The following is a 14,709-nucleotide window of genomic DNA, read 5'->3' on the forward strand; positions in this document are numbered from 1 at the left end:
CAGTAAATCAGTAAATGTTAATTCTCTAGCGATTTCTGAGCTTGGCTCCAATAAACAAGTAACACCCTACTAAGCAACTTCACTGCAGATATTGTTTATGTTGTTAAGTACTTGTGCAACTGAGAACCAGATGCAAGTAAATGTCCTTCATGTGAGGGTTGTGTTAGTCACCCCAGGCAATGCAGAAATGAGCCAGTTCCCCTTCTGTATTAATGCTTACCTGCTGGTAATGAAAGCAATTGGAGTAGTCAATAAAGTGGGTGCAATTTCTCCTGCTTCTTTTAATGCCTCTTTTACTTAGAAGTAGATCAAAGCACAAGAAGGCAGAAATAAGGGATGCTAAAAGGAGCAACATCCAAGGGGAGGTAATCTAAGGGGAAATTAATCCATGAATTACTTTCTCCAGAATTATCAAAGTCTGGAGAGATTTCCAGATTCTTCCAGGTGCTCTTTTCTCTGATACACTGTCTTTTCCAACCTTGAGCTTGAGAAATACAGGAAGAAGAAAATTCTTAGCATCATGTGAATGTACTTCTATTTAATTCTCCTTCTAGCCAGAAGAAGGGAGGGAACCAGGAGTTTTGTGCTTGTTGGACAGGAACACTCCTTGATTTTGAAGATATTTTTAGTATGTGCAGAGATATGTGGAATACCAATAAAAAACAATCATAATGCCATGACACCAAGTTAGAGGAAATATGCTTTTATTTTTAGATTTGCAACGTAATAATCAAATGAATTACAGTAATTGCAGTGAATCACCATTAGAGTGGATTGTAGTCATTAAGACTAAAGATTACAAATTTGTAGGTTGTAGTAAATTTGCAATCAGAGAATCATACAAAAAATAGATCTCAGGGGGGTTTCCTAGTGGTCATGTAACCCACCCACTTGTTCAGAGCGGGGCTTACATCAACATTAGGTGCCCAAAGGGATATTGTGTATGTTCTGCAGCACAGGAGGAGCTCCCTGATGTACTGAGGTGTCTGTCCTGCAGTGGGCACGAGCAGTGGCTTGGTGAAAAACTGCTGTGGGAAATAGTATCTTTGGCATGCTAATGGTGGCACCCCAGGCAGTAGCATGGGGTTGTATGAATGTTCTGTGCCTTTGAAGCTGTATTTGTCATGCTATTTCAAGTTTTCCTCTTCCCTGAGTTTTCAGCCTTTTCTGTATGCTCAAGAACAAGCTATAAAGGAAGGGGTATTTTTTAGAGCAGGGATTTTTGTGAAAATATGAATGTAATGTGAGTGTCCTAGTGCTGCATGGAAATGTGCAATACCTTTGTTTCTTGTAGCTCTCGGGACCATGAATGGTGAGTGCTATATAAGGGATAAATGAACTGTGTCCTGAGCAATGAGTATTATGAATTGTTCTTCATACATTTTTAATATTTCTAAGTTTCAGAATAATTTAAGAAAATCATCATCTCTATTACTAGCTTGATTGAACAGATATCTGGTAGCAGAGAATTTTGTATTTAATTCTGTTTGATGAATTCTGTGGGCTTTTTTTTCTCCACTGAAATGTAGTTCAGGTATCCTGAAATTCCTCTTTCTGTGCTTTTCATATGCTTTTAATTTTATGAAGGAATGGAACTTGGGGATGTGATTTCAGGTGTAACACTAATGAGAAATATCTAGTATAATTTGTAAGAACATAAGTGGTTCTACCACACAACTGCATGCGAGCTTACCCAGTAGAAACTACTATGGAGAGTGTATTGGATGCCTGCCAGGATGAGCTGCATATACTTAATGATAACAAGATCTGGAAGTATGCAGTGATTATAGTGCATAATTTATGATATTAGTCTGTTTGTCTTTTCCTTTTGAGAGAGAGTTAGCAAGTGCGTCGATTTAATCTTATGTACAGGTTTGTGCTTGAAAGTGTCATTGGAGTCCTTTATAATTTACCTGTTCACAATACTATTGCTGAGGGCCAAGTCTGCTTATGATGTGTGGTATCCATGCAGGTTTTGCTATGCATCTGCCCCTGAACTGATGAATCCTTAGTGTCAGAGGGACAAACTCACACTTGTGTACTGACTTGCCAGTGTGACAGTCAAACTTATTTTATGCATTTCTGAATGCTATTTAAGAGAGGAATTTAAAAGTCAGAGGTTGGATTCATCTGGGTGGAGTCCAAGCAATAAGACATTAATCCTACAAGCACATAGAGGATGATATTTCACGTGAATTTTCCTGCAGCTGAGCAAGATCTCCTTTAATTAATCCAGAAGTGCTACCACCTCTCTAGGAACTTTGTCTGTTGCTCACGCATCTCTTGAGAAGTGTGTTTATTGGATGCTTAAAAAGCACTGCATGCTACTATACTACAGGAGGCTGAAGTATGAGTGTGAGCATAATCACGAAATGGTTTTAAGGAATTCTTTCCTTGATGCTTGTGTGCTTTCGGACTGATGAAAGTTTCTTGCAATACAAAATCTTGATGAATGGGTAAACATTTGCTTTGAGCACATCCCTATAATGTGGATATACAGAATATTTAACTGATAAATTGTATTAATTGGCCTCGCTACTTACAGTTAAAAAAAATGTACAAGAGAAGACAAACCGTAGCACGGCAAGACTGCCATATTCAAACGAGTGAAATTAATTCAGTAATATCTAGAGGGAATTTTCTGAATTGGTCTGTAAAACCTTCAGGCATTGTGCAAATGTCTGAACTAATTTTGAATTATGTATAAATTCTAGCTGTGCAGATGCATACAGTGCATTGCATAGGGTAGGTCCATGTGACTTCTTTCCACTTGCTTACTGCTCCATGAGTAACTGCATGCTCTGCTTATGTCAGCTACTGATTCCATAATCTGCTGCATCAGTAGTTCAAAGTATCACTGGTTGCATTTGAATGGGAGGTCCCATTGTCAAAGAGTTGTTAAAAAGGATGATGTTCTGGGTGAATGAGATGGGGATGTTTATTCCTTATTTATATTAATTTTATTGAACCAATTGTTCTAAAGATTAACAGGTTTGCAGACAGTTTGTGTAATACCGCAGTTACTGAAAAGGTGTTTAGAAACAATCATAACTTCATAGTTGTGATAGCAATTTTTTGAGTACAAGCCTTTTTCCTAAGTTTATCTTAGATTAAATAATCTTTAAGACTGTTTCATTTTTTTGCACTGACAAAAGCACGTTCTGGTTTGGGTTGGTTTTATTTTGTTATGGTTTTATTTATTTGATTATTTTATTTTGACAGCATAGTAGTAGAAGTGCTAATGCAGGCTTTAGTTTTCAAGATGTACAGGCTGGTCGTATGTAATGTGCCTCTGGCATTCCAAATGTTCTGTTCTAGCCTATGAAGAACTTGTAAGTAATAGTACTTTTCCTTAATTTGAAGATAGCAAGCAGTTTTATGAAGATTAATTATCTTATTGATGTAAACACTGACTAGGCTACTGTGCTGTGGCTACTACTCATTATATCCAACTGAATCATTTCATTGTTGAGTTGTCCTCCTCCTCATTTGTTTCATCTCCATCTGTTCATTCTCTCATAGACTTGTACTGCACTGTATGAGGTGCCTAAGATTACTGGGACAAAATTTTGCCTTCTGAGGAAACAGTGTCTAGCTCTACATAACACTGAAAGACAAATGCAGTATCAATGCTTATGCTACTACTGATTTTACTTCTTTTTTTTCCCCTCCCTGTGTGATTCAGGAGAAGTGTAATTCCTATTTTGGAACTAACTTAGTGATGTGCAGGTGAATGTTAAGAGTAAAATTGATCATGTCTCACTGCAGCACTTTGAAAGATCGGTGATAGTCTAAGCTAGTCATCAAAGCTTATTTTATTGTTTTAAGTGGTATCATCAGGCATTGGTATGTCTCAGGAAGGGATGAATGGCACTTTGAGAGGATGATTCATCCTCTCCTAATGTAGTAGAGCTTAGTCACCTGCTAGAGCTGTCTCTCTATGTGAACGCCATGCTAAGACCATATGAAAAGCTTTCGTTAGGTGCCTAATTTGTCTGAATCATATTGCGGGTGTTTTGGGAATTAGATTCCAGTTCTGATTCTTTGCTGTGCTCCACTTGCTGGAAAATTGTTTTTCTCTTGCATTATGATGCTCCTATGAGCATAATTTTGGTAGTATCACAGAGAAGTAGAATGGTGTTTAGTTTGAAGTGACCCTAAAGGTCATCTAGTTCCAGCTTCTCTGCTGTAGGGAGGATTGTCAGCCACTAGACCAGGCTGTTGAGGGTGGCATCCAACCTGGTCAATGCCCCAGCCTTTAGGATTTTAAGAACCATGCTTATGTATTTAACTGGTCAACCAATAAATATTGTGTTCATTATAGTAAAAAGTATAGCTCTGGTTTCACTTCATCAGCTAACTGCATCTTTACAAATGCAAGCCAGTGATGCACATGCCATGCTTTAATGTATGTTTGTGACAAAAAGAATTTGTTAGTGATTATTAAAATTAAGTAGTTGCTTTTATCTTCCTGCCTTTCATAATACTCTCAGTGTTGCTTGGATTTTGGACTTGCCTATGCATTTTTAAGTATTTTAAAAAATTTTTAACAGACTGTATTCAACATAGTGTATTAATCAACTTATATAGGAAGTACTCCAGCAACCATCAATTATGTGGATTTTCTTAATGATATCATTATTTTTCCATTGCAAGTGAGATAGAAACTAAGCCACACTTTATCAGCTGCAAGAAACCAAGCCTTTCAGAGTGCTCTGAACCAATTCTTTGGCAATACGCAAACAAATCAATGTGTTATTAAAAATACAAAGGACAGCAATGGCGCAAGAAATCTTTCTCAGGGTCTAACATACTAGTAGCGCAATTGAAAATGTTGTGGTGATTGTGCAGCACTTTAAGGGGTTTTTTTCTTTGATTTCTTTCATTTTAATCAGAGTCTTTTATCAGTGAAGATTTTAAATCAATCGATAACTTCAAATCTCCATTACTGTGAACTTAATATCTATGATGCTCTCTGTTTTACAGTTCTACCAGCAAATGGCAAGTTCATCTGTAGTATCTGAAGCACAAAGCACTAGAGTTAGCCAATAATACAAGTGAATACTTGTATTCTAATACTGCATCTAGTAGATTTATTTCTGCCTGTTGCATACCATATGTTTAAATGTCAGGAAGCCAGACCTTAGAGCCTCAATAGCATCGCTGCTGTAAAGTTGAAGAGAAGCATGGAGAAAGACTATTGAAGAATCTGAGAGGCATGACAACAAGGAGTGTCTGTGTTTCATCTAATGGCAGTCAATATCTACTTGCTGTCATTTGTGTAACAACAGAAAAGGTGGAGTGCTGAGGATATGGATATAGGTACAGCCAGAAGTGTTAGTAATTTATCTTAGACTGGAAGGGTGTGAAGGAGATGGAGTCAGATTCTTGTCTTTGAGTTCCTAGCCACAGACAGGAGCAGGGTCTGAGCCCAAGACAGAATGCAGGGTGTTCTGGTTTAATGAATGGAAATATTGTCAGGTGTTGGATACTGACATGGTTTGTTGGATGTGGTCATGGAATGTCCAGCTTTTGGGACATTTAACAGCTGATGAAGCAGCTCCAAGAAACCTCTTCCTGGAGCTAAGCTGACAAGGTGATTGGGCTTTGTAACCTGTAGAGATTCTTTCCAAAATCCTCCAGGGATTTTGACAGCAACTTCACAATGCTTGTAAAGTGGGACTTTTTCTGTTCTCTTTCTTATAGCACCCATGATGTATCTGTAACACAGAATTAGGCTCCTAATAGTAAAACTTGGAAGTATTTTATTAGCTGGATACTGGAACTTTGTCATGCAGCAGCATACCGTGCCACAGTCACAGCTGCATATGAAGAACTCCTGGTGTTCCTCTGGGTCATCTGCTTGGCTGCAGCTGAAGGGCTGAGCACAGTGCAGCTCCTGGGTTTGGGCTTTATACATTCACAGTGTGGCTGTCTGTGTGCAACCTACAGGGGGAAATTAAGATTTTTGTGTGTTTGATAATGGATATTGGACCATGTGCTAAAGAAATGGGGAAAATGAAGTCTGTGCTAGGCAGGATTCACCACAAGATGTCTCATGTCTCACTGTGCATTATTCACAAAGGTACACAGCTATCCAGAGCAGACTGGTGAAGGCAATTATTATTCTGGGGAATATATTAAGAAGATATGAAAATAGACTGGTTGTGGAATCCAGACTTGAAAAGTGTATTCTTCAAGGGCCAATTAAAAATAAATGCATGGAAGCTGACAGCAAAGAAGATGAACAAATCTCTTCAACAAGGAGAAGAAAGCAAGCAGTTAAACCCAAAGTGCAATGCAAGAAGAATGATTGCACATTACAAAAGCGAAGTTATCCAAATGCAATTCGTTATTTCTAACAGCTGTGATTCAGTAGGCCAAGTGCGATCTTTAATGCTAAGGAGTCTCTTACAGGCTGCTGCCAGTGGTAGGCATGGTGTGGCGCAGGGATTGAGGTGTCTGGAAATAACTTCTTGGCTGCTGGTGTTCAGCAGGTGGACCAGAGCCTGCACATGGGTGATTCCATGCAAGCACAGGGCACAGCTGTTCATTCTTTGGATGTGCCGATAAGTATTTCTAAGTGGAACACTTTCAGGTTTAAGTCTGTATGATTTCTTCTCACACTGAAACAGGCTCAAGTTTAATTTGGAAGTGCTACTTGGGCTTATGGCAGCTACCCATTTTTTGCTAAATGAAAGCTTTCAAAATGAATTCCTTTAGAAATTTTCCGTATTCGGAATTGCATATATTGCTCGTTTGATGCTTTTAACGCCGAAACCATAGCTACCGGGGGGGGGGCCGGGGCAGCCGTGATGCGTTCCGGGCGAGCCTCCCCGCATGCAAACGGCTGAGTCGAGCTCAGCCCCGCAGTCGCGGCAGCCGGGGCTTTGGAGTCACCTCCTCCGCTCCCGGGAGGGCTGAGGTCCGACGCCGCGGGTGCTCCCCGGGCGGGGCGGGCCGGGGCGGGGCGAAGCCACCCCCTCGCCGCCTCGCTCCGCCCGCCCGCCCGCTGCTCGAGCCGGCACCTCGCTGGAGCCGGTACCGAAGCGGCGGGCCGGGCCCCCGCCTGCCCTGCCCTACCCCGCCCCGCCGCCGCCCGCGGTGGATGCCGCCGGGGAGCGGGGCCGCCGCGGCCGCCGGAGCCCCCGTACATGCGAGTGCCCTCTCTGCTCACCAGCATGCTTTACTTCCAGATGGTGATCATGGCAGGGACCGTGATGCTGGCTTACTATTTCGAATATACGGACACCTTCGCGGTCAACGTGCAAGGCTTCTTCTGCTACGAGGGCGCGTACCGCAAGCCGTACCCGGGCCCGGAGGACAGCAGCGCCGTGCCCCCAGTGCTCCTCTACTCGCTGACCGCAGGCGTGCCCGTGCTGGTGGTAAGCGGGGGGACTGCCGCGGGGCTACCCGGGGCACGGCAATAGGGAGCTGCCGTGCCCGCCCAGCGCCTCGGAAGTTTATTTTTAGCATCGATTTATATAACAGCCGGATCGTGTATTGGCAGTCCTGTTCAGATGGCTTTTTTTTTTTTTTTTTTTTTTTTTTTTTCTTCTCTTTCTTCTTTTTTTTTTTTTTTTTTTTTTTTTTTTTTTTTAATATGATTTTGGTGTTTCATTTCTGTCTTTGGAAGCATTTGTCAGGTGCAGGAGGTGGCTACCTGTGGGGAGATCTGGTTGTTGGCCACCGCAACGAACACTTTGCCTGGTACTAATTAATAACCAAACACTCTGACACCGTATTTATTTATCATGAAAATGAACTGTGCTGTCGATGGATTAGAATCATTTTTGCTTGATTCCATCATCTCCATGTGTCACAACTACTGATGTGCATGCAAATTGAACCTGTGTGTTTCTAATGTAGCGTGACCTGTCAGGTTTAAATGGATGCATCAAAAAATAAGTTTATTTCACTGTTTTTCTTTGGCTTGTTGGGGGGAAAAAAAGAACAACTGAGAGGGAATTGTTGCATGCACTGTTTGTGTTGTCAGAGAACAAGGGCATCAACATCATTCAAAGATCCCTGACTGGGAAGGAATGAGATGGAAGTATGAAGCCATCAGGGTTGGATTAGATGCAGTGTCACTGGGTGCACACACAGTTATATAGACAAACTCACAGTAAAGAGTTCGTTTTAGTGTGCTGTTGTCAGTAGGAAAAGCAACACACCTTCACAGGAATTGGAGGCCTCTTAAGGCAGTAGCTATAATGGCTGTATATAAAATCTAGGAACAGAAAACTTCATGAAGTGGATGCTGCTGTAACTGCAGGCAGCATTCTGTTGAGCTCTGAGGTAGCATCCAACAAAATCACATGGTTGGGCTCAGCTTTACTGTCCAAGATATCAGACTGCAGTCATGTACAGTGGATTTGTTTTTTTTTTTTTTTTTTTTTCCTCTGGAGAGTGAACTACGATCTTTAGCAAAATATGCAGTACAGCTGTTTGGTTTGGTGTTCTTTGTTTTAATATCAAGCTAGTTGACCATTTTGTTAATCTGCTTGTTTGGTCTTTTGAACCCTGAAATGTTGTTGAGATTCTAATTGTTATTTTGTTGGTGTTTTTTTTCTGTTGTTTGTTATTTTTTGTTTGCTTTTAATTACTTCTGTTTGGCTCCGGATGTTGTGAAGGTTTTGTCAGATGTTCACGGGCAGCTCACTCTTTTCCTAATGTGTGTCAGCAAAATGGATTGGTGGTTTCTATTCGTTTCCTGTGTGTTACATGGTTACATCAGAGAAATCACCATGGCATTTTGGTTTGCCAGTCTTGTAATTAGCCTTAGTAGACGATAATGGAATGTATTGATATTTAACTATTCTTCCTCTCCCTATCTTAACTGGCTCAGGCAAATGAGATGCATTGGTGAGTTGGGGCATGGAAAGTCACATTGCAGGTGACCACTGCATTTCTATTTATCTATTTATTTTCCTTTTTTACCTTTTCCCAGATGGAGCCTTTAGCTTCTGGGAATGTCAATCTAATGACTTCAGCAGCACCAAATCTAATCATTAACATTATTAAATAAAGGTAAAATCTTTCAGGCTATGGACACAATTCTGATCTGATTTTCCTTGGGCAGTCCTCCCGGGCTTAGTGCTTCCATAGGACAGCTCTTGCACTGTCATGCATGAGATGGAAATTGTCTTTCACTGAAAGCAGTGGTGAGGGTGATATTTCTGCCCAAAGCTGCTGTATGCTTTTAGCAGTAGTAAAACTCTCTTGTGAAGATTTCACAAGGATTAATTGAATTCTGTTCCATTTCCTTAAGGATGTTTTGAACATAGGTGCTCTGTGTATTTTTTTCTTAATAAATGAAACGTGTACTTGTTGCATGGTTTGTTCTTGTATTTCTGTCTGTAAGGACACTAAGGCAGACCTTTGAAAAATACGGATTTGAATGAATGAAAACATAGTATGACTTGTGGAAAGTTCACTTCCGTTTTCCAAATTTTCTTCTTCCGTTGCATTGTTTTACATGGTAGTATGTTAGTTCAAAGCTTCCAGCTAGCCGCACTCTCTAGCATAATGCTTATTTGTTAAATCCTGTTAGCTTGGCTTGTGGAATTGATGTTCTTTATGGAGTTTTGAGATAGATCAGTGGAAGTTTTTACCTTTGTGTTCAGGGAAACAATTTTTTTTTTTAAGGACTGGGACTTTTTCCATTGGATCTGTGAGTGCCTTTTCACTTTCTACATACCTGCTGTCCAAAATCTGAAAAAATTGAAGTGCCGATAGCTGGCTCTGTCCTGGTGAGCACCTCATCAGCTATGGGTGCTGTGAGCTGTAACAGCTGCTCCTCCACTGCTCCTGTGCCACACCAGAGCTGCAGCAGCAGATTTGGCAGGCATGCAGTGTCTGTTCACAGGGCACAGGCTTTTGCTGAGGCATCAGTCAGGATCTCGGTCATTTGACAGAGATGTACCTGTGAGGACTCTGCTAATCCTGGAAGTTCTCAGGTTAGTCTTTCAGATGGTACTTCCTAGTAACACATTCCTGCTGCTCTAGTGCCACATCACAGCCACACTTCTGTTCTTGATTCTGCTGCTTCTGCTTCCCCTGCCTGACTGCCCCAGGTCATGCCAGGACAGCTGCAGCTGGTTGTCAGGTCACAGGTCTGCAGGGTTTGGATCCGGCAAATGGAGCCCTTACTGAGAAGCAGAGGATTCTTGCTGAACTGTAACACACGGCTTTCACTGCTCCAGTAAAGGGAACTGAAACTGGGCTCGGAGAAATAAGTTTCATACTCTGCCCTTGGTACTTGCTGAATTTGAATGTCTATAGTCTTCTGCTAAGTATTTCAAATAGCTCCTACATCATGTTGCAGCTAGTGAGAAGTTAAATGTGCTATTCACTTCAGTGGACAATTTGTTTTCCGCATATAGAGGTTACTGTTAAAAGAGGCTGTAACTTCATAGGCATATAACAGCAGTTAGAAGAATCCTGTAGTGCTTCTGTAGGATGAGAATTTCCATTCCCTCTTTTCAGTTAATTTCCCATCTTTTGAACAGAATACGTTTATGTCATTGGTTTTCAGTCTGTGTTCTATTATTTTAATGGATGTATATATCTATTAACTTTGTTGCTATGAGTTCTTCCACTGGAGAATTTTCATAGCCTGAATGATGTCCTTTTTCTTTTAATGGTTGTGTACAGCTGCAGCTTGCTATGTAACAAAACATATACTCCATTCCATTCTAATACTGTTACTTATAGAAGGTCTATGAAGTCATACCACTGGGCAAAGGTAAAGCAATTATTTGAGTGATTAGATGTGTTTACGTCAGAAGTGTAAGGCAAATAAACAGTAGAATGTTCTGTGTAATGTTGATGAGGTTGTTGTTGCTCTCAGAAGTATGTAGAAATTCTATGTAGGAGATTCCAGTAAGAGAGGTTGAGACTCCTAATAGCAGCACTTACCATGTGCCTGGGACCTGCTTGTCTTGGTGACACAAGCTGAAAGAGTGAGCAGTGGCTGGGCATGCCTGTGCTTTTACTGTCTGTAGCAATGACAGTCAGAATGCTTGATATCTTGGTTTTTTCTTTCAACACTAAAGTCAGATGTAAAGGTGACAAGCAGTGTGCTCTTGATTTGAGTCTACTCAAATATGCAATGAGTGTAGATGTGTTAGTTGAGAGCTCTGTGCTATTTGAGCCATTTCCCAAAGTGCCAGTTCTTGCTCAGTGGGCTGGTTGCTTTTTTTAGTCTTCTTATGACAGATGTAGCTTGGGAAATTTACGTCAGGCTAATCCTTCAGCTTCCAGATAGAAATGATTTGTAAAACTCTTCTCAGAATATAGAGATCAGTTCTGCACTGCTTCTTTCTGGTAGATCTGAGTAATTTTGACCTCTCTATGATACCATTAACCATGCTCAAGGACTCTTGCAGTGAGTCCAAACACTAATATGCATCACTGAAATAATTTTAAAAAAAAAAAATCATCTAACATCTGGTGTAAAATTCTGTGTATTGGACTCATGATGTATGTTAACTGTTTTACAAAGCCAGGAGGAGATAATGACACATTTTTATTAGGATGTGTAAGCAGATTTATTATGCTAATGTTGTTTGTTTTTATTTCCAAGTAACAAGCAGGTGATTATAGTACTCAAAAAATATACTTTTATTTGCCTAGATACTTATGTGTTCTTTATAAACCAATTAAAGGCTGATTTGCTTTAGCATAATCCTCTTAATAGCGTCATTGAAAACAATATCTTCAGTTTAGACATGGTGTTGTACTTTTTTTTTTTTAGTTGATCAGGTGAATGTTTAAATTGATGTATTTCAGGCAGGGGATTGGTATAAAAACAACAACAAACAGATGTTCTGGCCTTCAGATTAGGTTTGGCTGGTAACTTTCTTATGACTGAATTTTGAGGAATGTTGAAACCTGTTTTGTTTTGACTGAGAAGGGAAAAAAGAAATGTTGTTCACCTATGGGATATACTGTATCCTGATTCTGTAAGAAACAATAAGGTAACAGGGAATAAAGAGAGAAAGGAGCCACCTTTGGCTCAGCAGAAATGTCAGAAGTTTCTTATCTCTAGTGTCTTTGCTGATCTCTCAGTAGTTCCAGTCCCAGGTGGGTCAGGAATATGTGAAGGATGAGCAAAGACCTGAAGGGGATGTGCTGCTTGTTTCCAGCACATAGAGCTAATGTGGTTGGGCATGCTCCTGTCTCCCTTCCTTTTGAACCTGCTAGTTCCTATTTTCCTTCTTGCACCTACAGTTCCACATAGTGTGATACCAGGGCTGAGCTGATTTTGTCAGACTGAGTTTTCAAAATGTTCTTGTCAGAGTAGCCTTAGTTAAACTGTAGTTTGCTCTGAAATGATTCTATTCTGATATAACTTAGTGCTGCACATGAAAAAGGGGTGCTGGCTTGTGATCCTTTTCTAGGACATGAAAGTACTCTGTTATCTCTTACAACTTCAGGAAAAAAACAAATTGAAAGTTCTGAAAAATGAATGTTTTGGGAATTTGTTGTGCCAGGAAACTATGAATTCCTCTCACACCTGAGAACTTCAATTGCTTCTCATTCCTGGCCTCAGTCAGAAGAAAGCATTGCCTTCACAAATGTTTCCTCCATCTATTTTGGGCTCTTTTTTGTTTTTTTGTTTTGTTTTTTCCTCAACTCCCCCGTGCTTTTTGGCTGATGCTAAGTTGCATTTGCTTCTGTGGACACTTTAATACTGCTAGGAAAAAAGAACAAACCCAACCAACAGAGCACAAGGGCAGAATAAAAGGCTTCTCTCCTGTTCTGCTTCTTCAAGTAGAAGTGACTTCAATGCATCTACCAGGACACTGAGCTGTTTTGTCACTTCTGCTGGAACTACATCAGGAAAACTTAATGAATAATGCAGGCATGCACAATTGTCAGCAGCTCTGTGTAAAGGGGCAAAAAAAAAAAAAAAAAAAAGAAAAAAAGTAATAATAATCTAAGAATGCATAGTGAGGTGTTCAAATGTTAGTTTTCATACACGTTTTCTAAGGCAAACATAAGGAACTACCAGGAAAGCACTCAGCACTCTTCTCCAGAGCATTGAGTTCCTTTGCTAGGTACTGGGCTCCAATATCCAGGTGTCTGAGTGTCTCTGTGTTCTGTCTTAAAAATGGTAATGCTAAGGCAGCTGGAGATTATTAGTAGATCAAATTTAACCTCTGAAAACAAATGGAAATATTTTTGGTTGTATTAGGAACTGTCTTCTACCTATTGCTGTATGAAGTGTTCCAACAGTCCTGGAATATCTTTGAGAGCTTATTTATGTGCCCTTCTCTTGCTGGCACATTTGACAGACAGCTTTTTAGAAGAAGCAATTGCCAGAATCCTTTGTGATTTAGTTGTTCCTGGAGGGGCCTTTTGCTGTCTGTCTTCATAACTCGCCACTCAACCTGCATGCACAGGTGCAACTTCTTTTCTTTGATACTTTTCTTCCTCCATTCCTCTAGTCTTACTTTTTTCTCCCTTCAGAAAGTGAAGCTTTTTATTTTTTGTTGTTGTGTGTTTTTGTTTTGTTTTTTGGCAGAGGGCAATGTTGCACAAAGGCAGAAGATGTTGAAGCAAAGGGGCTATTTATATTATCTTCTTCCTTTGTGAAGGGGTAATTGCATTGCAACTTTATTTAAGAACAAAAATTACATCACACATTTAAGGTTTGCAGTAACCTTGTGTACCAGATGTCAGTACTGGCCTTCTGGGGCACTTAGCAAGACAAATACATGGTTTGATAGTCTGATGCTGCTTTTATCCAAAGAGTAAAACCTCTAATCCAACTGAGCTGTAATTAGGAGACACAAAAAGATTCAGAACCATTGTGGGTTTTGTTGCAGTTCTTCCTTAGCTGTGTTCCTCGTATGCTGTGATGGGTTACATGAATGATGCCAGTAAGTCATGTTTGTACTTGCAATTGAATTTATAATTTGTGCTGTGCTTGCTAGGCACACCACTTACAAACACGATCCATATTGAGGCCATATGCTTCATCCGTTGATGGGCTCTCTGGATGGAAAGTGGCAAGCAGATGTGAGCAAGGCAGACAGGGTGCTTTTTGCAGCGGCTGAATGCCTGCTTGTCCTATAAATGATGCACTTATATGTAAGTGAGAAATTGTTAATCCAACTGATCCTGCACCATACGATTAGGGAATTTGTATGCAGAGTTTGTAATCTGAAATGGTAGGCTGCAAGTAATAATCAGTTGCTACATCAAGCAATTCATGTCCATTATACATTGTACAGAATTGAGATGTGTGTCCATATGATGCAAAATAACAGACCACCAAAGTAGAAATTTAAGTAGCTTTAGCAGTGGTTTTCAGCCTTAAGCACTGTGATGTTTAAAATCTTTACTGTGTTCTTGTAGCTTCTCTCAGATACACTGAAATGCTTGATGGCCTTGCTTTCATCATAAATGGGTCTTACTTAGCTAACGTGCAATGCCTCATAGATTATAAACAAAGAGCCTAGCTGTGGTGGATATACCACATCTCCAGTATTCAGAAAACAACCTGGGACATGGTGTTCTAATGATGAATATCCTGTGTGAACAAACTAGTCTTAATGCTTGTTTTATAGTACAGAAAATCTGGCATAGGAATAGGGAGGCAAAAGTTCTGATACTTTTTACTTCTGATGAGAAGCCTGGTTTTGTTCATATTGCTTCACCTCACCTGCAGGTGTTTATATGCAATGTCCACCTTGAAAG

The 14,709-nt window shown here is 40.3% G+C and overlaps 1 protein-coding gene across 9 annotated transcripts in view; it reads left to right on the forward strand.

The window, feature by feature from the left end:
• PLPPR5 (phospholipid phosphatase related 5) overlaps window positions 1-14,709 on the forward strand; it is a 169,403-nt gene that overhangs the window by 120,212 nt on the left and 34,482 nt on the right. For 5 of the 9 annotated variants that reach the window (XM_032446248.1, XM_015870093.1, XM_032446252.1 and 2 more), the window contains one exon: window positions 7,197-7,385. The exons of 2 other annotated variants lie outside the window; for them this stretch is intronic. In XM_032446248.1, coding sequence (XP_032302139.1) covers window positions 7,197-7,385 — 189 coding nt within the window. Of the gene's footprint in view, window positions 1-6,934; window positions 7,386-14,709 lie in introns of those variants that run through there. 2 more of the 9 variants (XM_032446249.1, XM_015870098.2) reach the window with 2 other exon arrangements.

This window comes from Coturnix japonica, chromosome 8, assembly GCF_001577835.2.
Source record: "Coturnix japonica isolate 7356 chromosome 8, Coturnix japonica 2.1, whole genome shotgun sequence".
NCBI classification, from domain to species: domain Eukaryota; kingdom Metazoa; phylum Chordata; class Aves; order Galliformes; family Phasianidae; genus Coturnix; species Coturnix japonica.